The sequence below is a fragment of the Homalodisca vitripennis genome, chromosome X (genome assembly GCF_021130785.1).
Source record: "Homalodisca vitripennis isolate AUS2020 chromosome X, UT_GWSS_2.1, whole genome shotgun sequence".
NCBI lineage: Eukaryota > Metazoa > Arthropoda > Insecta > Hemiptera > Cicadellidae > Homalodisca > Homalodisca vitripennis.
The window spans coordinates 22,207,288-22,230,795 of NC_060215.1; the positions used below are offsets into that span (position 1 = coordinate 22,207,288).

The 23,508-nt window shown below is 32.7% G+C and overlaps 1 protein-coding gene across 1 annotated transcript in view; it reads left to right on the plus strand.

Moving 5' to 3' along the window:
- Positions 1-22,555: 22,555 nt before the first annotated feature.
- Positions 22,556-23,508, plus strand: part of LOC124368764 (septin-1) — a 32,263-nt gene continuing 31,310 nt past the window's right edge. The window contains exon 1 of the mRNA XM_046826116.1: positions 22,556-22,741. Coding sequence (XP_046682072.1) covers positions 22,718-22,741 — 24 coding nt within the window. The 5' untranslated portion in view covers positions 22,556-22,717. The remainder of the gene's footprint in view (positions 22,742-23,508) is intronic.

Here is a 23,508-nt window from a genome sequence, read left to right on the forward strand (position 1 = left end):
GCTTAACCACCATATTACTATTAGATGGATGGAAAACAATCCAACAGCACCACCAAAACCAATCCCACAATAATAATTCCTACTTACACAAAATTCCCAAATAATTTGCTATTAACAGGCTTCTTCGTAATTTATTGGTAACTGGAACGAATCAGTGCCTCTGCAGCAGCATCACCCAGGCTGAGCAACCACCGACCCACCCTACGCTTGTACTCGATACACTTCCACCCTCTGCCTCCAATATGTGCTCTGGTAGATTTTTATAAAGCACATGAGCTATGTAAAAAAGAGTGTTAAATTTTTCTATGCAAACAATTTGGTCTTGGTATCTGATATCCAAACTGTATTCTATTTCTGGTAGTATAGTTGTGGTGAAGCGCTATAAAAATAAAATCTTTGTATTTTTGTATATGCAGTAAAAGAGATTTTATATATAATTGCCTTACACTTAAAACAGGAAACTCATTATATAACAGATTAGAAGGATATCTGCGGCTTTTTCCTCAAAATGATCCTTAATATACTTCTTTGTGTGACCGCAAGTGGTTCCAGTACAGCAGACGACACTCCTCCCCACGCGAGAATACCATACTGCAGAACCGACTGCACGTAGGCAAAATAAACTGACCTAATACGATCCCCACTCAATACCGCGCTAAGCTGATTAAATGCAAATAACAACTTTCTAACTTTTTTCTTCACGTAATGGATTTGAGGTACCCAATTCAATTTAGTGTCAAAAATTACTCCCAAATAGTTGTATTGGTACACACGACCAATGATACCACAACCGCAGGACTCGGAGTAAGGATCACCGCAGGAGTGCAGTTTGAGGCATCTCTGACCCCGGATTAAAATCTATTCTAGAAACAAATGGTAAATATTTTGTTTTTGTTAAGTTAATAGTCAGAGTATTGTGATCACACCCAATTTTTTATTTTTGACAGATCTAAGGAAGCTTGTTCAAATGCCTCCTCCCACGTACTGCCAGATGACACCACAGCTGTGTCATCAGCAAACAGAAAACAACTTACTATTTATGTCAATTTTTGTTATATTATTTATATAGACTAAGAACAACAATGGCCCAAGGGTGCTTCCCTGCACCACTCCGTAGTCCACATTTGTTTGGCTACTCTTAACTCCATTAATTGAAACAAATTGCTGGCGATTATTAAAATAACTGACAAAACCAATTGAGCGTTACGTTTTTTACTCCAGCCATATTCTAATTTTGATAGTAGTTTCCGCCTATCTAAAGAGTCAAAAGCTTTAGCAAGATCAAGAAAGGTGACCAGGACTCGCTTTTTAGAACCAATTTCTGACGATATGAATTTAGTTTATGTCATAGAGAGCATCTGAAGTATTTTTACCACTCCTAAGCCATATTGGTTATTTGAAAGGAATAAATTCATCTCTAGATAATTCATCAAATTGGACTTTGATAATTTTTCAAGTAGCTTTGATACAACAGCAAGCGAAGAGATCGGCCTAAAATTATTCATTGCTGATTTAACAACCTGACTTATAAATGGGAACAACTTTGGCAACTTTAAACGCATTAGGGAATTCTCCTGTTCTAATACTACAGTTAATGATATGATAAAGGGGTTCCGAGAGTGCTTGAATATTATCTTTAATTAATTTTGTAGGAATGTTATCCCATCCTGGTGAAGAGCTTCCTCTTAGACCAGCCACTATATTAAAAATTTCCTGCCGTGTAACCGGGCGGAAATCCAAAACACAGCACTCGCGGCGTGGTCCGCGTCGTCCACCACCGCAGGGTCGCTGGGGTGCAAAGCTCCCGCCAGCATCGGTCCCACAGAGGCAAAAAAGTTATTAAATGAATCGCAGACATTTTCCACAGATGGCGATGTATCAGAGTTTTTCCGGATCACAGAATGCCTCAACAGGAAATCGCTCCTTATCAGATGTCCTACCAGCCACCTCATTAACCACGGACCAGAACTTTTTCATGTTACCTGCAGTTTCAGCAATTTTATTATTGTAATAAACAAATTTAGCTCGCTTTATCGTCGAGTGTAACGTGTTACGGTACCGAATAAATTTATTTCGCAGTTGAGTATTAAATGGCTCTTTTATTAACGATCTACTGAGTTTTATCCCTATATCGAATAGATTTTAACAAACCCATAGTTATCCATGGTTTTAATTTTTTATTTTTTGCGTTTATCTTTACTTTTCTAGAATTACGATTAATAACCGAGCGCAGAATATCAATAAATGTATCAACAGAAGCATTAACACAATTGCTCTCTAAAACAGGTTCCCAATTTGTGTCCAAAAGATCTTTGCCAATATTTACCCAGTCATACGTATTATAAAACGGTTTCAGGCATTGAGTAGTGTGTATGTTTTTGTAAATATAGCTGGGCCAATACTGGATAGTGATCAGTCACTGTAGTTTCTAGAATTATAGAATTAATTTGACTCAAATTATGAAATTTTACAAAAATGTGATCGATACAAGTGTTACTAGACGGTCGCGTTACTCTATCTATACACCCCACGAAACCTGCATCGCTCAGAATATCCATGTACCGTTCTTCCTGTGAATTCGAATTAATATTAAGAATATCACAATTAATATCCCCCTACTAAGAAACAAAGTTTGTTTCTGTTGATATTATAGTACTCATCCAAGGCGTCATTAAAGAGGACAATGTTTTGAATTAGGACTGCGGTAAATAGCCAATAATTGACAAGGGAGACCGGCCCAATTGAAGTCAAGAGATAAGGCGGTGGCCACCCCTCCAAGTCTCAGCTCACTGCAAGACACCGATAACGCACTATCTATATAGATAACAAGCCCATCTGATCGATTAATGTTGTTGTAGGATCTAAATAATTTGAACCCATTCAAATGCATTTAGTTCACTTTCGTTATCAAGCCATGCTTCTGTTAAGACTATGCAGTTGAATTTAATTTTTAAACTATCCAATAAAATTAAAAATTCATCTATATTTTTATTGTAACTTCGAATATTTTGGTTGTGTACTATATTGAATGTGGTTCCGCGGTTACTAGTGGACCGCTTGAAATATGTCGAATTTTTAAAATTGTTGATATCCGAACAGGTTTCAATTTTAATTATCGGCTCGTCGAGGGGATCGTCCTCTAGGAATCATTCTGTTATTTCGATGCCGCCGTCCGGTGTTAGGATTATATTATAGATAATCATTTGGCGATTGGAATATAAATCTCTAATTAATTGTAAATTTATGTATCTAACAATGGCATATGTAGGCTGAAATCACATATAGGTATTTATATTTTTAGGTGTATAGCTTGTGTTTGAACACATCTCTAAGAACAAAAGCTTGTATAAAATTTTATTTTTAATATATAATTACTCTGTGGATTTAGATTAGATCCTAGAATTCCGGTTCGTGGTTAAATGATGCCATTTAACAATTGTCTTTTTTTATACATCTAGTACATAATTTAATTGTTTGAGAAAGTTGTATCTGAATTGCAAATACTTGAAAGTTAAGGTGGAAAGAGAAGTTTTATTTTTTATTTTTGAATTTTGAGTGAACTTAGAAGTGAACATTTTTATTTTAGTTATTTCCAAGTGGTATTTGATTTTTATTTGAAAACTTTATTATTTTATTTCAGAAGAGAGCTCTGATTTTTAGTTTGATATATTTGACTGATATTTTTATTTCCTGCCAAAGGACCTTTTAATATTACTAAACTGTTTGTCAATTCTTTGTGGAAAATAGAGTGATGAAAATTCTGATACATTGAACTTTTTTATTTTTTATTTTAAAATAAATACATTATTTTTATTTAGAACTGTGATTTTTATTTTAGACAAACCAGATAATATTTAATAGTTAAAAATGTAGTAATAAATTGTACTGAATAATTCACTCGGAGCTTACTAATCAAAACATATTTTATATCGTCTTGGATGTCTGAATATTAATATCTACAAAGTCGTTATAATACTGCAAAAAAGAAGTTTTTGAACAACATTATACCAGACATTACAAATGAAAAAATCATCTCAAAAATAAAGATATTTATGAAAAGGAGCTAAATTATTTAAGGAAATGGGCTAGAGAGAATCAGATTGATAACTATCAAAATATGTATAATATAGAAAAATTAAGGGAACTAAAGAAAAATTTTGATCTATTTAATGATGAAAAATTCATTCAATCGCTGAAAAATTATCCATCGAAACTAACGAAAAAAGTAAGTCTGATATGATCGAAGAAATAGATAAATCCTGTAAATCTGTACTCCTTAACGAAAAACCTGAAAATATAATTGATGTTGAAATTTTATCCTCTATGCAAGGTCTTTTCAAGCAATATATTTTAACGAATTTGAACGATAATTTTATGTCAATTTACAATAATATCTATCAATTATGCGCCCAGAAATTAAAAGTTTAATCGAAAAATTTCAAGAAACTGTTAAAAATATGAAAGGTTATTTATATTTAGAATGTGAATACGAGAAAACTTTAGTGAATGGTGTAACACAAACTTGTCCAATGTATTTTACTATAAAAGCTGACGAAATCTTTATGACGTAAACTATTTTATTACTAAGCAATTTAATAAATTATCACATCGAGAACAAAGGAATCATCCAAATAAAGGATGGACATTTAAACAATAATTCTGAGCCTTAACAAACACGAAATGATGAACACAGGGTCATATATCGATTTACCACAAGAGATAAAGGTAAAAAAGCTTGTGTAAATATCAAAAATAAAGATGACTTTTGCTTTATTTACTCTATCCGATGCGCAATTGAAAAGTCTAACAGAGACTCTGTACGTACAAAACAATATTAAAAATTCGTGAATGATGAAATATTTTCTGGATTCGACTATCCAATGTCTGTAAAAGTTATAAGAATATTTGAGAAACGAAGCTACAATTCAAAGTATAAATATCCAAAAATTTCCATAAATATCTATACTTATGATGAGAAATTACACATTGTTCCGTTGCAAATTTAAGAAATATATGATGCAGAATTAAATATTGATCTACTGTATGAAAACAAGATGACAAATCTCATTATGTTTTGATAACAGATTTAAATAGGTTAGTGAGTTCTCAATTATCTAAGCATGAACACAAACAATTTCTTTGTAGAAGATGTTTAAGCCATTTCAACAAATCTGGAGATTTAACAGATCGTTTGGAAATTTGTAAAAAAAAAAACATGAAGTTTGCAAGCCAATTATGCCATTTCCAGGTCAAACAACTAAATTTAATAATTATTAAAAGAAGGTTAATCATCCGTACTTTATTTATATAGATTTTGAGAGTATTTTAGAGAAAATCTCGACATGTAAGAACAATCCACCACGATCGACAACAACCAAGATTCAGAAGCACATTCCTTATGGATTCACATTATATTTAGTGTCGATGTAGCCAATCGCATGTACAAACCGATATGTTATAGAGCAAAATATGAAGAAGATTTGCCTAGTGTTCCTATAAAATTGTTTGAGGAGCTCAATAAATTATCAAAATATATAGCTAAAAAATATGATTCAAAGAACATGAAGCTTATAAAATTGACTGAAGATGAGGAAACTTTATATCAAAATTCAAAACTTTGCCACATTTGTGAAGAAGTTTCGTATCAAGATACAGAAAAAATTTTAGGTTTTATGCCCGATGATTGGTACGATGATACATACAAGAAATGCAGAGATCACTGTCATTTGACCAGTAAATTTCGAGGCTCAGCCCATAGAATTTTGCAATCTGAATTTGAAATTGCCACAAAACATTCCAGTTTTCTGTCACAATATGTCAAATTACGACACTCATTTGTACATAAAAGAATTGGCTAAACAATATGGAAATGTTGATTTGATTGCAAACACACATGATAGATATATTAATTATTCAGTAAATTCAGGATACGGATATGAGTTTAAAGATGATAAACCTAGAAAATTCATAAAATTCTATTTTCGAGATACATTTAGATTTATGGTCTCGTCTATTGAAACATTAGCTACAAATCTAAAGAAACTAGATTTACAACATACAGATCATTTTATACAGGATGGAAGAATATTGAATGAAATTATAAAAATACAGCCAAATGACGAAGACGAGATTTTTAAAATATTGTCTGGAAAAGGCATATTTCCTTATGAATTTATCGATAGTATTGAAAAACTTGATTACACAGAAGAGCTGAAAATTGAAGATTTCTATTCACATTTCACAGATGAGAGCATATCTGAAAAAGATTATCAACATTATTTAATGGTCTGGAACAAATTAAAAGAGAAAAATCTAAGAAATTACTCTGATTTATATAATATCCAAGATGTTTTATTGCTTGCTGATATATTTGAAAATTTCAGAAAGATTTGCTTAAATTGCTATAAACTTGATTCAGCTCATTATCTAACAGCTCCAAGTTTAGCTTGGGATGCAATGTTAAAATTAACGAAAATCGAGCATCAGCTGATACACGACTATAATATGTATTTGATGATTGAAATAAGGGATTCGTGGATGCATTTCTCAATGTATTAAGCGATATGTGAAAGCAAATAACAAATATTTAAAGGATTTTGATAAGACACAGCCCGAAAACTATCTGTTGTACGTTGATGCCAATCATCTTAATGGTTGGGCATTATTACAAAATCTACCGTAAAGTGATTTTAAGTGGATGGATCCAAAAACATATACAAAAGAACAATGGCAAGAAACAATTTTAGAACTCACTGGCGATGAAGATTATGGCTATATTATCGAAGTTGATTTAGGATATCCAACGAATTTACACGAAAATCACAAGGATTTGCCTCTTGACCCTGAACATGTTAACAAGAAACTGTGCATAACTTTATTAGATAAAACTGAATACGTTGTTCATTCGAGAAAGTTGAAGTTCTATTTAGAACAAGGAATGGTGTTAAAACATGTGAATAGAGTTATTGCATTCGATCAGAAGCCGTTCATGAAAGAATACATTGATTTCAATACAAATATGCGAACCAAAGCTACAAGTGACTTTGAGAAAGATTTTTACAAGTTAATGACCAATTCATTTTTTGGAAAATCTATGGAAAATGTTCGAAATAGATGCGATATTAAACTTGAAAATGAAGATTTTCAATGAAACAAGCTAAGGAAAACAAATGCTTTAATATCTTTGACGACAACTGTATAGCGAGTCATATGTACAAACAGAAAGTAAAATTTAACAAGCCAATCTACATAGGATTTTCAGTTCTCGATCTTTCAAAATTGTTATTGTATGAGTTTATTACAACAAACTTAAGAAATATGATCCAGATTCGAATTTATGTTACATGGATACAGACAGTTATTTCCTAGAAATGAAACGAGATCCTTACAAAATTATTAAAGAAAATACGGACGAGTTTAATACAAGCGATTATCCCAAAGATCCTGCCTGTTTCACTAATAAAAATAAGAAAGTTATAGGAAAATCAAAGACGAGCTAAATGGTGAAATATTAGAAGAACCTTTTGGATTGAGATCGAAAATGTACTCGTACAAATATTTAGACAAAAATCCAGTAAGATGTAAGGGAACTAAGAGAAGCGTTGTCAATAAAACAATAAATATCAATAATTTAAAGAGATGTTTGTTCGAAAACAAGGAAGGATTTCGTGAGATGAATGTTATAAAAAGTTATAAACATGAATTTTATACGATAACAATCAACAAACTAGCACTGAGCTCGAAAGATGATAAGAGAATTGTCCAAGAAAATAAGATCGAAACAGTACCGTATGGCTATAAAAATGAAGCGAAATCTAATATATTAGGCGAATTAAATACACTTAGAAACTTTTAAGTATAAATGGAAGATGATTTAATTCACTGTCATAAATGTAAGAAAAAACGAAATATATCGATTTTAAAATTGTTTAAACTCAAAATGGATTGTATAGAATTGCTGCAAAATGTTCAGAATGTAAGACAAATAAGAGTAAATTAATAAAAAATCCAAAATAAGTACTTGTTAAGAAAGAATTGAAGAATAAAGAAGAGATTGAGATTGAAGCTAAAGAAATTCATGCGCCAGTACGAAAGAAATATAAAAAGAGAAAAATTATAATATTAGGAATTGACTATTTATGGGTAGCAGATTTAGTTAGAATGTCTAATTATTCGGATCAAAATGATGGACTTAAGTATATGTTAAACGTTATTGATACTTTCTCAAAATAAGCTTGTTCAAGAGCGATTAAAAGAAAAAAAACGGTAAGGATGTTTCAAAAGCTGTGAGGTACTAAAAAGGTACAGTGTATTTTTTTATTATTTTGGGTCGTCCATTCAAGTTTTATTGTGGGATTAGTTTTCCCGTCAACAATGATTAACGGGATCCAGATAAAACAAGTTCGCCTCAGCTATCGTGCCACGACATGTTCGCCGCTTGACGGGTTGCGGCATGAACGATAAGTCGCGCATGCGCTCCAACGCAAACTCGTGAGACGGACCGGCCAGCAGAGGAGCGAGAGGTCAGTCTACACAATCCTATCACGACGATAAGACCCACTGTGCGCTGCGATCTTAACCTCACTCCTGCCGACTGGTTCGTGAGATACGGACGTATCGATTACTTCTTGCTATTGGTAATATATTACTTCAATTACTATACTTATCATAATTAACCTTTCATTAATATTCTGTATCGTTTTTATATGTTGTGCCACACGAAATTTACTTATAACGTATTATTCTTGGTATTCTTTTACTTTACTTGCTATCTTACTTAACCTATGTTCGTGTAATACGGACCTAACCTTTAAATTTGGTATTAGTGGTTCTTTTCTTTACTTACTATCTTACTTAATCTATGTTCGTGCAATACGGACCTAACCTTTAAATTGTTTATCGGTATTATTGGTTCTTTACTTTACTTACTATCTTACTTAATCTATGTTCGTGCAATACGGACCTAACCTTTAAATTGCTTATTGGTATTATTGGTTCTTTACTTTATTTACTATCTTACTTAATCTATGTTCGTGCGATACGGACCTAACCTTTAAATTGTTTATTGGTATTATTGGTTCTTTACTTTACCTTCTATCTTACTTAACCTATGTTCGTGTAATACGGACCTAACCTTTACATTTGGTATTAGTGGTTCTTTACTTTACTTACTATCTTACTTAATCTATGTTCGTGCAATACGGACCTAACCTTTAAATTGTTTATTGGTATTATTGGTTCTTTACTTTACCTGCTATCTTACTTAACCTATGTTCGTGTAATACGGACCTAACCTTTACATTTGGTATTAGTGGTTCTTTACTTTACTTACTATCTTACTTAACCTATGTTCGTGTAATACGGACCTAACCTTTACATTTGGTATTAGTGGTTCTTTACTTTACTTACTATCTTACTTAATCTATGTTCGTGCAATACGGACCTAACCTTTAAATTTTTTATCGGTATTATTGGTTCTTTACTTTATTTACTATCTTACTTAATCTATGTTCGTGCGATACGGACCTAACATTTACATTTGGTATTAGTGGTTCTTTACTTTACTTACTATCTTACTTAACCTATGTTCGTGTAATACGGACCTAACCTTTACATTTGGTATTAGTGGTTCTTTACTTTACTTACTATCTTACTTAATCTATGTTCGTGCAATACGGACCTAACCTTTAAATTGTTTATTGGTATTATTGGTTCTTTACTTTACCTGCTATCTTACTTAACCTATGTTCGTGTAATACGGACCTAACCTTTACATTTGGTATTAGTGGTTCTTTACTTTACTTACTATCTTACTTAACCTATGTTCGTGTAATACGGACCTAACCTTTACATTTGGTATTAGTGGTTCTTTACTTTACTTACTATCTTACTTAATCTATGTTCGTGCAATACGGACCTAACCTTTAAATTTTTTATCGGTATTATTGGTTCTTTACTTTATTTACTATCTTACTTAATCTATGTTCGTGCGATACGGACCTAACCTTTACATTTGGTATTAGTGGTTCTTTACTTTACTTACTATCTTACTTAACCTATGTTCGTGTAATACGGACCTAACCTTTACATTTGGTATTATTGGTTCTTTACTTTACTTACTATCTTACTTAACCTATGTTCGTGCAATACGGACCTAACAAATAGATTATTGCTCTGGGTCTATTATTATTTCTCCTACACTTTTCTTACTTGATCTTTGTTAATACGATACTGACCAAACATTATATATTGTTCTTAGTGTTGATATTACTTTTGCTCATACTATTTTACATAACATACAGTGTGTTGCGATTTGAGGTAGCTTTGATTTAGATAGAGATCTAGGTAGTTACGCTTTTGTGTTTTCTTTAATTGATGATAGTAAATATCTTATTTATCGACATTATTTTATTTCAAATTCTTAATTTTTTCAAGGCCAGTTGGGTAATGATGATTTACTAAATGCTTGAACGTTACCACCACCTTAGGTGATAGCAATATATCTGAACCCAACTGACATACATAATCCAAAAGAATAAAATTTAGACCCCTGGATCGAATCCCCGCTTGATTGGGCTCATCTAGGGTATGCGATACGTGTCATTCTTAACAGTAAATGGTTGTGTTGAGAAAAGACACGTCACAAAGCTTTCGAAGATACATTAAAAGATGCGATAAAAATCAATTACAAACCTCTAAATCTATTGCATACAGATAAGGGTTTAGAGTTTAAAAATAAAGAATTTAATGATGTTTGAGGAAATATAACTATCAAAATATAATTTATCATCCTAAAAACGAAGAGAAATCAAGTATTGTAGAGAGATATAACAGAACTCAAAATGAGAGAATGAAAGTTTTTTTGAGATTAATAAAAACTTTAAATGGATTGATATTCTTCAAAAAATAGTCACAAATTATAATAATACTGTTAATAGCACAATCAAGATGAAGCCTAAAGATGTAGATAAGGATTAAGGATGCAGAAAAAGAGTTATTAGAGACAGTTTTCAAGTATGTTCCACCACACACAACACACGAAACCACACACACGCGCGCGCGCGCGCGCGCGCGCGCGCGAAAACTAGATTTAAAATTAATGATCATGTAAGAATTGTTACTAAAAAACAAACATTTTCGAATAAATATTAGAACGAGTGGTCAAGAGAAATCTTTGTGATTTATCAAATTAATAACACAGATCCTGTAACTTATAATATAAAACATTTTAATGATGAAGAAATAACCGTAAATTTCTATGAATATGAATTGAGAAAGTCAAATCTATAATTTTTTCTATATAAATGGAGTCTCAAAAGAAATGTACAAAGTGTCAAGAATTTAAAGAACAGTAGGAAAGATAAAGTAGACATTTGTTGTAAGGCTTGTTTAAGTAAATATAATAGAGAATTATACGATAAAATGGAAAAATTATCGTTGGAAGAGAAAGAATGCACACGGTGTAAAAAAGTTAAGAATATTTCTGAATTGAACAATTGGTATTATAGTAGAGATAAAAAACAAGCATATTGTAAAGAATGTATTAGAGAAATATTTTCTAGACCAGTTCATTGCGTATGTGGAAGAGAAATTCAACAATTCTATAATCTTCAAAGACATTTACAAACAAAATATCATAATTCAAAATTTTAGTACAATGTATTAACATTTTCATATAATTTATAGAATTTATATATTATATAACTTAGTCGAGATTCAGTCATATTTGTGGTAAAATGATTACCGTTGTATAAAACATTTAAAGATTCTTTCATTTGATTATAAAGATTTGTACTATTTCAACCACCAAATCTTAGTAAAATTTCCATTTCTGAGTAATCAATTTCAAGTTCTTTCAATTTTTTTGGTATTTCTCTTTTTTGAGCTCTGATAACATAATAAGGATATTCCCACATGTGATTCTTCTTAATTAAAACAAAACATGGTGCTTTTTCTTATAAAAATCTGTACAAACAAGGTCTGGTTTGATTAAGTCAATTGTTACACTTTGTATTGCAATTATTTCCGTTTTTATTTCATCTTTAATTTGCAAGTTTTTAACTTCGTCCTCTAAATATTTAATCTTGTTTTCAAGTTTGTACTCACCAAATTTACGAATACTTGGTAAATCTTCTTCTAAAACCCAATCTTGAAAGATTTCTGCTATCTTCATTTTAGATTTCAAAGTTATAGAATATATGCCTGGTTCATTAATGAAAATAGAGTCAGGATGTAATTTTTGTAAGGGTATCGTTTCTATACCCTTCAGATTTTTAAATGTTTTCTTATAATTTTCTTTAACATGATCGATAATTGCTTGTTTTGTATTTTTATATTCCAATATTTCTGCAACATCTTTCGCTTTGAACCAAATTTCATTATTTTCGTCAACAATCGTAAAAATATCTTTGTTATTGAATTTGAGTTGATTATTGAGTAGGTCTACAACCGACTCCATTTAGATAGAAAAAATTAACTAGTAACTTGTAATCTTAAATTAATTGTATTTTTACTCTCATTTTTCACAAAATTTCCTTCAGAGTCTTGAATAGTTAAGACGATTTTTTAAATTCTTTTAATATTTCTTCTAATTGGAATATAATCGGTTTCATTCGGGTTTTCACTAATTTTTGATCCATAAGCAACATTTGGAAAAAATGTGTATACAATTTTAGATTATTTGTGAAGATGTTCGGAATGATTTTCAAAACTTGGTTCAACAAGATTACAGTGTACTTCAATTACATAAAATGGTCTAAATTTTAGTGTTTTATCGCCTAAATATATCTGATTCGGTTCAATTGTCGCTTGATAAAACCCTAATAAATCTACAATAATTGCTGAAAAAATTATTCTTACTGGTGATTTTATTTGAATTTTGTTAAAGGTTGTTTGCATTTCAAATTTGTTTTCGTCAACTTTTGAAGTGTTATTTGACATTTTGAATGTTTTCAAGTAATTTTTAAAGGAATTTGTTATTTGATCGAAAGTGTAATATCCTTTGTTAAAACCATAATATTTTGTTATGTTTTTTTCCACTATATCCTATACAATAAGGAGAAGTTTCGCTAATATTTGTTATAAAATTATCATAATAAAAACCACCTAAACCGATGAAATAATTAGAGTTTTCTTCTAAATGAATAGGATGTTCTAAGTTTAAAACTAATTTAGAGCTTTCTGAAGTCCACTTGAGAACACTTTCATTTTCGCTATTTAAATGGAGAAATTTTTAAAGCAAAAAGATCATATAAAACTACAAACTTTTGAAGAAAGCAAGAAAGATCAACCCATTAGATTGTTAATTGTTGGTTCAAGTGGATGTGGTGTGGAAAAAACAACCTTATTATTGCATTTCATCTACAATAGGTTGATTCCTTATTCAAATTTGTACGTTTTTGTAAATCTTTTGAACAAGACGCATACAAAAAATTACAAGAAAGATTTGAAAATGTTGATAAAAACTTAAGCAAAAAGGTATCACATTTTTATAATGCTTCTGAGGAATAGTTAATAGTTCCATTAAGCGAATGTAAACCAAATTCTTTACTCGTTTTTGATGACTGTATTTTAGAAAATCAAGACGTCATTAAAGAATATTTCGTAATGTCTCGGCACAAAAATATCTCTTGTATCTATCTTTCTCAATGCGTTTCAAAGGTTGATAAACAAGTTATAAGAAATAATTTGAATATGTTGTGTATTTTTAAGCAAGATGATCACTATACTAGAAAAAATTACAATAATTATGTTGGATCTGATATGCGTTTTGACCAATTTAATGAGTTATTTGATAAAATTTGGAAAAAAGACTATGGATCTTTTACAATTAATCTAACTTTAAAGCCTAAAAATGGTAAATATTTAACTAAATTTTCAAATAAAAATGATGTCGGGGGTCTACTTGATAAAATATTTGTTACAATTATTTTCACACTATCTTTAATTTTTATTTACATTATGAAAATAACAGAAAAACGACAAATCTGTGATTAGTTGCACGTTCCAGTTTCACGATTCATGTTCCAAATTTTCCTAAATAAATGGCGAACGTAACATCATTCTGAAGAAACGAAAAAACTTGATCAAATCGAAAAGAAATTAATCAAAGAATTAAACGAACAGATTAGAATTGATGAAAAAGTACAAGAATTTATTCAAAAAAATTAATCAACCTGTAACTTTTGCAATAACAAATTTTGAGGGCAAAATTGAAAATGTTTAAGTGATAATCAAAATTTGATGAATTTGGTTCCAGTTGTACGACAATTTGCCGATATTTCGATTCCTGAATCTGAAGAGCTTGAATTGCTAAAATTACCATCTTCAATACCATTTAGACCACGAATCATTGAAGAATCTACAATAGTTGAACCAATAAGTCCTGGAACAACGGATATAATAATTGATGAAATTGGTAAAAAATCCTTCCTAGAGCAAAGGATGATAAATTTCGTTTGTATTGGGATAGAAAAAAAAGTTTTATGATTGGAAATTTGCCCGTTAATTTTGAACATAATGATATAATTATTGACGATAAAACATATAAAGGAACTCACGGTTTATGGAGATTATTAACAGATATTGATTTTACAAGATATGATTTATATGAACTTTTAAAAGATTTACTAGATTTTGGAGCAAATATTCCAGTTGTTAAAAATGTTGTTCCATATGTGCGAAAAGCTACTCAAATTGTTAAAAAGAACGTGATTCCTATTCGTTCGAAACATTTTAAATTGGTTAGATAAAGAGTTGGAGGATGTCACGTGGTCTGGATTAGACGAAAAACTTTGAATTACGTAAAATCAAACCTTAAAAAAATTATAACAAGTCATTACATTAACATTTGGTGAATTGGAAGAAATCTGCAAAAACATTAAACATTTTATAGGAATTTTTATGCGTGATACATTGAGGACAAACCACCGAAAGAATTGATCATATATTTTGAAAAAAATCAAACGTCTACTACAATGACTCTTAGATTCAAGACTGTAAAGAGAGTGGGCATTATGGTATCAAAATTTAATTCATTAATGAATGGTCTTCTTCATAAACACGCTACATTTGTTTAAAAAAGGGTAACCAAACAACCTGTTCTATTGATCTCGGAATTTATTCGACACCTCTAGAAGCAAAGAGATAGAACTTTCCTTAAAGCTAAGCGGACCAAGTTACGTGATGACTGGGCTTGATATAAAAAATTAAGGAACATTGTGCAACAACAAATTATAAATACCAAGATCAGGTTTTACTATTCTTCCCTGTCTAAAAAACAATCTAGCAGAATTTTGTGGTCGAAACTAAAAGATCATGGAGTCGGTAAGTTTAACACTTACTCCTCGGTTTCCCTTAATCTTGACGATATAAACAACTTCTTTGTTGAGATTCCTATTGATCAGTCTGGGGCTTAGGAGTATGTCTCCCAGATCGAAGATGCTGCTTTTGATAAACCTGAGTTTTAGTTCTCTTTCACTCCTGTGATGGATACATATGTGTTAAAGGCTATTATAAGGATGTCTAGCAACGCAGTCGGGTGCGATGGTATTCCTTTAAGGGTGAGAAGCAGTCAAGATGGAGATCAGTCATCCGTGGAGTTCCACAGGGTTCAGTCCTTGGGCCACTTTCACTGTACTGTAGGGAAGTTATAGCATGATCGGTGGGATGCGCGTGAGGAGTGGAGGAGTTGACGGCGTGGGGGCACAATCTAAAGTAGGGGAGTGAATACGGTGCTACTAACCCTACTGAGAGTTTTCGGCTCCCGGCTCATAGTGGTGGCGGGAGCCGAATATTGTAGTGTTTGCCAACATTTCTAGACCCTTATGTTCTTACCACGGTGGTCTTTTATGATGAGCAATTTAGTATAGGAGACCTTGAGAATATTTGAACATTTCTAGACTCTTTTGAAGTTACGGCGACGGACTTTTATGATGGGGAATTCAATACAGGAAATCTTGGAAATATTGGGACCGGATGTACGTGATCTTAACAATGACTATATTCTGCCGAAATTGTGTTCATAGCTCACCCTTCTTAAGGGGGGTCCGTACCAAAAATTTCATTTTTTTTGAGTTTTTTTTGGTTTTTTTTAGTTTTATATTCTTCAGAACCTCACCTTTTCAAAGATGTGCTTATTTTCTTTCTATCTTTATTAGAAGTTATTGAAAAGAAAGTTTTTCGAAAGCATTGCAACCAATTTATGGTGAAAGAGGCAGCCCCGCTGGTGGCCCACCGCTTTAATCATATTCATACATACTACTACTATTCTTGTTTCCTTATTGTTATGTTATGTTGGCTACCCTGCTTTTGATGTATATTTTTGTCTCTGTCAGGTGTACTATTTGTCATGTGATCTTTGTTTATGTGATGTCAGTGAGAGTGTTTCTCAATTTGTGTTGTTTACAAAGTGACAGTTTACTTATTCGAGTTTTGTGAATATTAGTTGTTGTTTCAAGTTAACATGGGAAATAAACAGAAAATCGGGAATCGTTTCAAGTGTTATTCCAAGAGAAAGCATGTTGGAAAGACTAAATCTAGCCTTGAATAGATCTTCTGAGGCTATGTATAACCTCAATACTGAAACTTTTGCCCAGGCCTACCACCAGCACTGACACTTCTGATAATCCTACCACCCCTAGTTCTTCTGTTAGAAAAATGAAAGTTTAAGGTAATTTTGAATACTATAATCAGGAAGAATGAGGTTTTAGCATATGACATATTTGATTTGAATTCGCTTGCCGAAGCCATAAATGAAATCGCAGGATGCAGTCGTTGCAAGCACAAATTGATTTTTGAAAGGCGGTCTGTTGAAGGACTTGCAGTAAATTTCTCAGTGTATTGTCCAAACTGTACAGACAAAAAAAGGTCTATTGACAATTGTAATAAAATCACTGAAAATATCAATGGAAAATCTGTAAACTCTTTACGACTTGAACCTACGTCTTGTGCACGGTATGCGCAGCATTGGCAAAGGCCACACAGCAGCCCAAATCTTGTGTGGCACTCTAAATCTTCCTTCCTCCTCCTCCAGTTCATTATAGAAAACATGAACAAGTTTTAGGCACAGTAGCAGAAAATATGTGTAAAAAAAGTATGAGAAACGCCGTAGAAGAAGCAGTGAGCAGTAAATGATGGGGACCGACATAACTTATGCGTTGCACTAGGCGGTTCATGGCAAAAGAGAGGCCATGTCTCTCAAAATGGCATTCTTTCTCTAACATCAGTAGATACAGAAATTACTAGATGTATCTATCCTTTCAAAAGTTTTGTAAATGCCCAAATAAGTGTGAAAATGTTCATGTAGTCAGCTGTAAAGCAAACTATCAGGGTAGCATCGGAGGAATGGAGGTCGCTGGCGCTTTAGAGGTTTTTCGGAGGTCAGAGCCGGAATATAATGTTCGCTACCTCAACTACTTGGGAGATGGAGACTCAAAGGCCTATGCATCAGTGAATGAAGCTCAAGTTTATGGAGAAGAAATAAAAATAAACAAACTTGAATGCATAGGCCACGTGCAAAAGAGAATGGGAACACGTTTACTCAAAATAAAAAGTACGTCGGGTAAAACCCTCCTTGAAGATAACAAATCTATGTCCGGAAAAGGTCGACTTACTACTGCTGCTGTTCATCAACTGCAAAGTTATTATGGACTGGCTATACGTCGGAACACATCAAGTGTAAGGGAAATGAAGCAAGCAGTTTGGGCTGAATTTTTCCACGTCTTATCGACTAACGAACAACCCCAACACGTAGCTTTGCCCAAAAGGAGACGGAAACGTGGTGTAAGTTCAACCAGAGCTTACTTGATAATACTGAGTATGATCATAACAAACACTTTTCATTTGCCAAAAGCTGTTATGCTTGCTATCAAGCCAATATTTAGGGATTTGGCTGATCCTGAGCTTTTGCAAAAATGTGTGAAGGGCAAAACACAAAACCCAAACGAATCATTGAACAATGTGATTTGGTCTGTAATACCAAAAAGGGTTTTTGTTAGCCTACCAGTGCTAAAATATGGGACTTATTTAGCTATAAGCACATTTAATAATGGCCTGATAAGTAGAGTACAAATAATGGATGAGCTTAAAACTTTCTCCTGGTAAAAATTTGGTTGCTGCAATGAAAAGCCTTGAGAATAAAGCGACTCAAGAAAGCCGAATTAGCTGCAAATGAGCTTGAGAAGAAAATCAGGAAGGCTAAAGGCATTGAAGAAAAGAAAGTTAGAGGACCAATTTGAGCAGGATGAAGCAGACAAACCAGCCTACAGCACTGGCAGCTACTGATGTTACCAAGTTCACTGTAGGTTAGTACAAACGATTTTTTCAATCGCGTTTTCCCAAAATTTGTATTTTCTAACTTTGATGTAAGTTTTCTCAGGACCTGTTAAAGATATCTTATGACATTTTCACTGTGTGTTTGTTTTAGTATATACTAGACACTAACACAAGGATTTTGTAAAATTTTAATTTTTGGGCTTATAAAAATTAAATTTCTGAATTAAAAACTTGAAATTTAACACAAGTTTTTAAAAAATTTGTAGAAAAATTAAAATACAAAATAAACTAAAATCCTTGTGTCAGTGACTAGAGTATTACATGATTAATAAAATAAAATAAAACATTTCAGTGTAGGTTCAACACAACTCTATAAAAATTACATATAATTAACATTACGGAGATAGGCGAACAGACCCCCCTTAATGAGTTCGCAGTAGAGATACCTGGTGGTAAGAAAGGGTTCTCATAAATTGGGAAAGGGTAGGAATTAATATTATTCTTGATCTCCAACGACGACAACAGTTCAGAATTGTAATTGTTACGCTTTGTTAGCCATTAAAATTCAATTTATCATATACTAACCGTGTAAGCTTCAGGATTTACGATAGTAGGTACAATTATACACTACAAAATTTTCAACTGACATAGCCTAGCTGCTAAATTAAAAATTAATATAAAACTGGTTAAACTAATTTGTCAATATACACAGTAGAATAAGAAAAAAACTCAGTTTTATCTACCAACTTGTATCAAGTTAATTTAATGATGTATACTTAAAATAACAATAACGCCAACGATCCACACGCAATAGTTAACATAACAAAACCCCATTGCGATATCACTGTATTAAAAAAAAAATTAAAATATTGGAATCATCGCCTTACAACATAAATGAAACATATTACTAATTGTTATTATGTTCTTACCTTGTACATGCACTGTTGACAGAACTACTCCTTGAATTTCGCTGCGCTTAATAACACTCAAAGGGCACAATTCCCGTTAAGTCATCATCACCACTGTCACTATTGTCAACGATAGGTTCCCTGTCTTCGTCACTGCCTCTTTCTTCATCCCATTCGTCACTATCGGAGTCCTCACCGAGTCTCACAACAATCCGTTCTGTCATTTCGTCGATTTGACGTTCGAGTTCCATATAAGTTTGTTCCACAGATATCGTATGATCACACCTTTTCCTCCAATCTTCTTGAGTGATCGAATCACACGTTTCCTTCACCAATTGTTCCACCGTATTTATATTAAATGTCACATTTTTCTTCGCTACTCTTTCTTTAAGTAGGCTCCAAATTAGTTCAATTGGATTTAAATCTGGATGGTAGGGTGGCAGGCGCAAAACAGTGTGTCCACTTTTAGAAAATATTTAATCAATTTTGTACTTTTTGTATGTGGGCTTGTAGGCTTGTATAAGATTATACAATTCGGGTTTGAACATAGTGCTTGAGTGAACAATGTTACGCTCGGAAAGCCAATTAATCATTTCGGCCTTTCTGCTTGATGTTGTTGGTGCAGGATCGTCTTGTTTGTTGTGATAGGGGGTGTTATCTATCACAACAACAGAATTATCTTTCAAATTTGGAATTAATTTAGTGTTTACCCATCTTTCATAATTCTCGTAGTTCATGTCATCGTGATAGTCCCCTGACTTCTTCCCTGATTTGAACGTAAGTAGAGCATTGTTAATAAATCCACCTTCCCCGCCTGCGTGGACAATTATCAGTCGTTGTCCTTTACTTAGAGGTGTCTTCAGTCCCGAAGTGGTACCATCTGTCCAACCATTGGTTTTGGTGTGTGTTGAGTGAATATATGTTTCATCCATGTACACTATTGGCCTTTTTTGATTTCTATACTCGGCTAAACGTTTTAAATACTTAATACGTAATTCACGGATGTCGAAACGTTCGGTTAAAATATTTCTGTTGTTAGTAGCTTTTTTCCAGCGGAATCCCAACTTCTTCAATATTTTTGTAAGCGCCCACTTACTTCCCTTAAAATGTATTTTATTCCCTTAACACATTTAATAATGATTTCAATGTAGGCCGTTCGCCTTGTTATCGATGAAAATTATTTATTGTTCTTCGAACTACACCCAAATCAAAATTGTCCAGATCACTTTTAGTATGTTTGCGTTTTCTTACTTTGTTGGGCGTACTAAAAGAATTGCCAATTGGACTTATTGTTTTCCTCCTTCAAAATTCGTCTCAGCGTGCTTTCTGAAATTCCAGTTGCCTCTACGACACGCTGCTGAACTTTCTTCAAATTTATAAGTGTGTTGGTTTCTGCTTCCCGTTTCATAAAATGGTAAACATTTGCAATCACTTCTCTTGTTTGGCTGTGTATAACCTTTCTACCCCCAATTTTACTTTTTACATTACGACCTATCACAAACTCTTTACTTAAAACGTAATGAGCACAACGCAATTAATTCACAAATTGTATTACAACTCGTGAATTGGCACAAGCGAATGTTTTTAGGGCGGCACGTATAGAAGACTGGTGACCGAAGTTCACAAGGCTGAATACGGCAACAGACTGAGCCGCACCACCCCCCACCACTTTAGTTCCGTCTTTGCCTACGGCGCATCTCGAAGTCACCGGTCATGCTATAAATTCCCTACAGTACATCGATGACATTACAACTCAATTACTCATTCCAATTTTCACTTATATGCAGATGACTTACAAATATACCGCCACTTTTCCTTAACAGAAATGCAAACTTGTGTGACTCTCATGAATTCCGATATTGACATGTTACTCACTGGACTTGGAAACATGGACTAAAATTAAACGTAGAAAAAACTCAGTGTATTATGATAGGTCATTCAAAGCGTAAAATTGACATTACTATGGCTTCCAAATTAAAACTAAATGATCTAGAGCTAGAATACTCTGGGAAAGTAAAAAATCTAGGACTTATTACTGACAAACACTTAAGATGGACTGAACAGGCTTCCTTGATATGTAATAGGATCTTTGCCGGTGTTCGCAGCCTCAAGCGGCTAGCTTCATATCTACCACAGCAAGTTAAAATGATGCTGATAAAGACTCTTGTACTACCTCATTTCAACTACTCTGACATAGTCATTAATGTCATGACTGTGGAGTTTTCAAATACTCCAGAGTGCTCAGAACTTTTGCATTAGGTTAATTCTCAATCTTAGACGTGATGATCATGTAACGCCCTACTTCAAACAATTATCTATCTTAAAATTACAAGATCTTCGAGACTATCACTGACGCATTCTGTTGCACGCTCTTTTAAATACAAATTGTCTCAGTTATCTTTCAAAGAACTTACAATTTATGTCTGAAATAATATATATATATATATATATATATATATATTATATATATATATATATATATATATATATATATAGTTTTAGTATCGGTAAGGTATTAACGTTAATACGGTTAATCAGTCTCCAGTTGCCTATAATCATTGCTTCAGCGTTATTTACATTCAGTTTCAGTCTATGTTGTTTAGCGGAAAAGTTAATCACTCAAATACCCAAATTGAGTAATGACACAGAAGTGCCTAGTTCGTTAAGTAAAGAGTGAATGTACATGTTTGTAAATCATCCGCTTAAAAATGTATACTTGAATACCTTATGATTGAAGTAATATCGTTTATGTAAAGTGAGAGTAAAAGGTGCCCGAGAATAGAGCCCCGTGGAACTCTCCTAGTAATAGTTTTCCAGTCAGACATTTTATCCCCTTCCTTCACATATTGCCTCTTTGCAGGTAACACTCGCGGCAGTTAACACAACCACTGTAAACCCCAAAAAGCGTACGCTTCTTTAATTTAATGAGAAGAATGGGGTATTATGCGTAGTCAAAGGCCTAACAAAAGTCAAAAGCTCAAAAGCATTAAAATGGTCACTAGTCTCTTATCCATTGCTAATAGGTGTTTGTAGGTACATAATGAGACAACCGTAGCACGCTTCCGGTTCGTGGGGAAGAAACGAACTCTTGCTCATTTCTATAACACTTATGAGAGTTTAGAATGTTCATAGCATAGCCACAGGATTAGTTAAATATTGGTGCCTATATTGATTTGTTTATGTTCCGTAAAACTCATTGTCAGCGCTATGAGTGTCAAGCGAACTGAACTACAATACATATTATAATAAATTATATTATAATCTGTAATGCCAGTTTCTATGGACTTTGGATTGATTCCCAGAGTCTGAGTATGGGGTTTGATATATCAACCGTTTAGCCTGTTATCTGTCTAACTCCAAACCAACTACACTGCATACAACACAAGTTTGCAAAAATATCAGGCTCTCTGTCTGTAATGGTGTAGTGCTTGGGGTTGGGTTGTCCTGAATCAAATTGTTATCGGTATTGGGAGGATTATTGTTTGTTTTTATTTTAACATATTATTTATATATTTTTGAAATAAATATACTGAATAATGTCCAGTGAATCCGTAAAAACTGTAAGTATTTTGTACCTTAAGTTAATAATTCGAAATGGCAATAACCTTAACATACGAGTATGACAGAAGGAAGTTGTAATTTAGGTAATAAAATATTTTAAAAATTAATTTTTTGAGGGTGGTATACAAACATGTACTAGTTTACAAGCTTCACTTCATATATTTTGTTGAATTTTTTAATGGAAAGTTAATTAAGATTGCAATATTAATTAAATAAATGAGGAAAGGCCTACACAGCTAAAAATATAAAGGGGTGCTCACTCTTGCAATAAAATATATCAACACAAACTCATGTACCTAGAGTGTTATAGGATGTGTTTAAATTGTTTCCCCTCGGCTTCTTGGCAATATCCCAGCCGATGATAAAACTCTGACAACACATTGTTTATTATTATTACATCTACTGGAATATATGCAGCTTTTACAGTGCTGTGCTATTGTTACTAGCCACTAAAATTGTTAATGTGAAATTAAACTAATTTAAAGCAACTTTCAGAATTTTCTGCTGACTTTAAAGTTTATTCTTTAAATTTTGAACCACCACTAGTTTGTAACGGATAAAGCTTTTGAAGTGCGGTGTGTGGCATAATACTTTGCTTGACTACCCCCTTAAAATGATGTGCATATCAAATTATGCTTACATTAAAAATGTTTTACTGACTCATTGTGGACCGCTCCCATAGAAGAATAGCAGGACACTGAATACTTCTTAAAGTAGATGTTTGTGTACAGTAAACATGTGTGAATTTTTGTAGCTTCATATGATG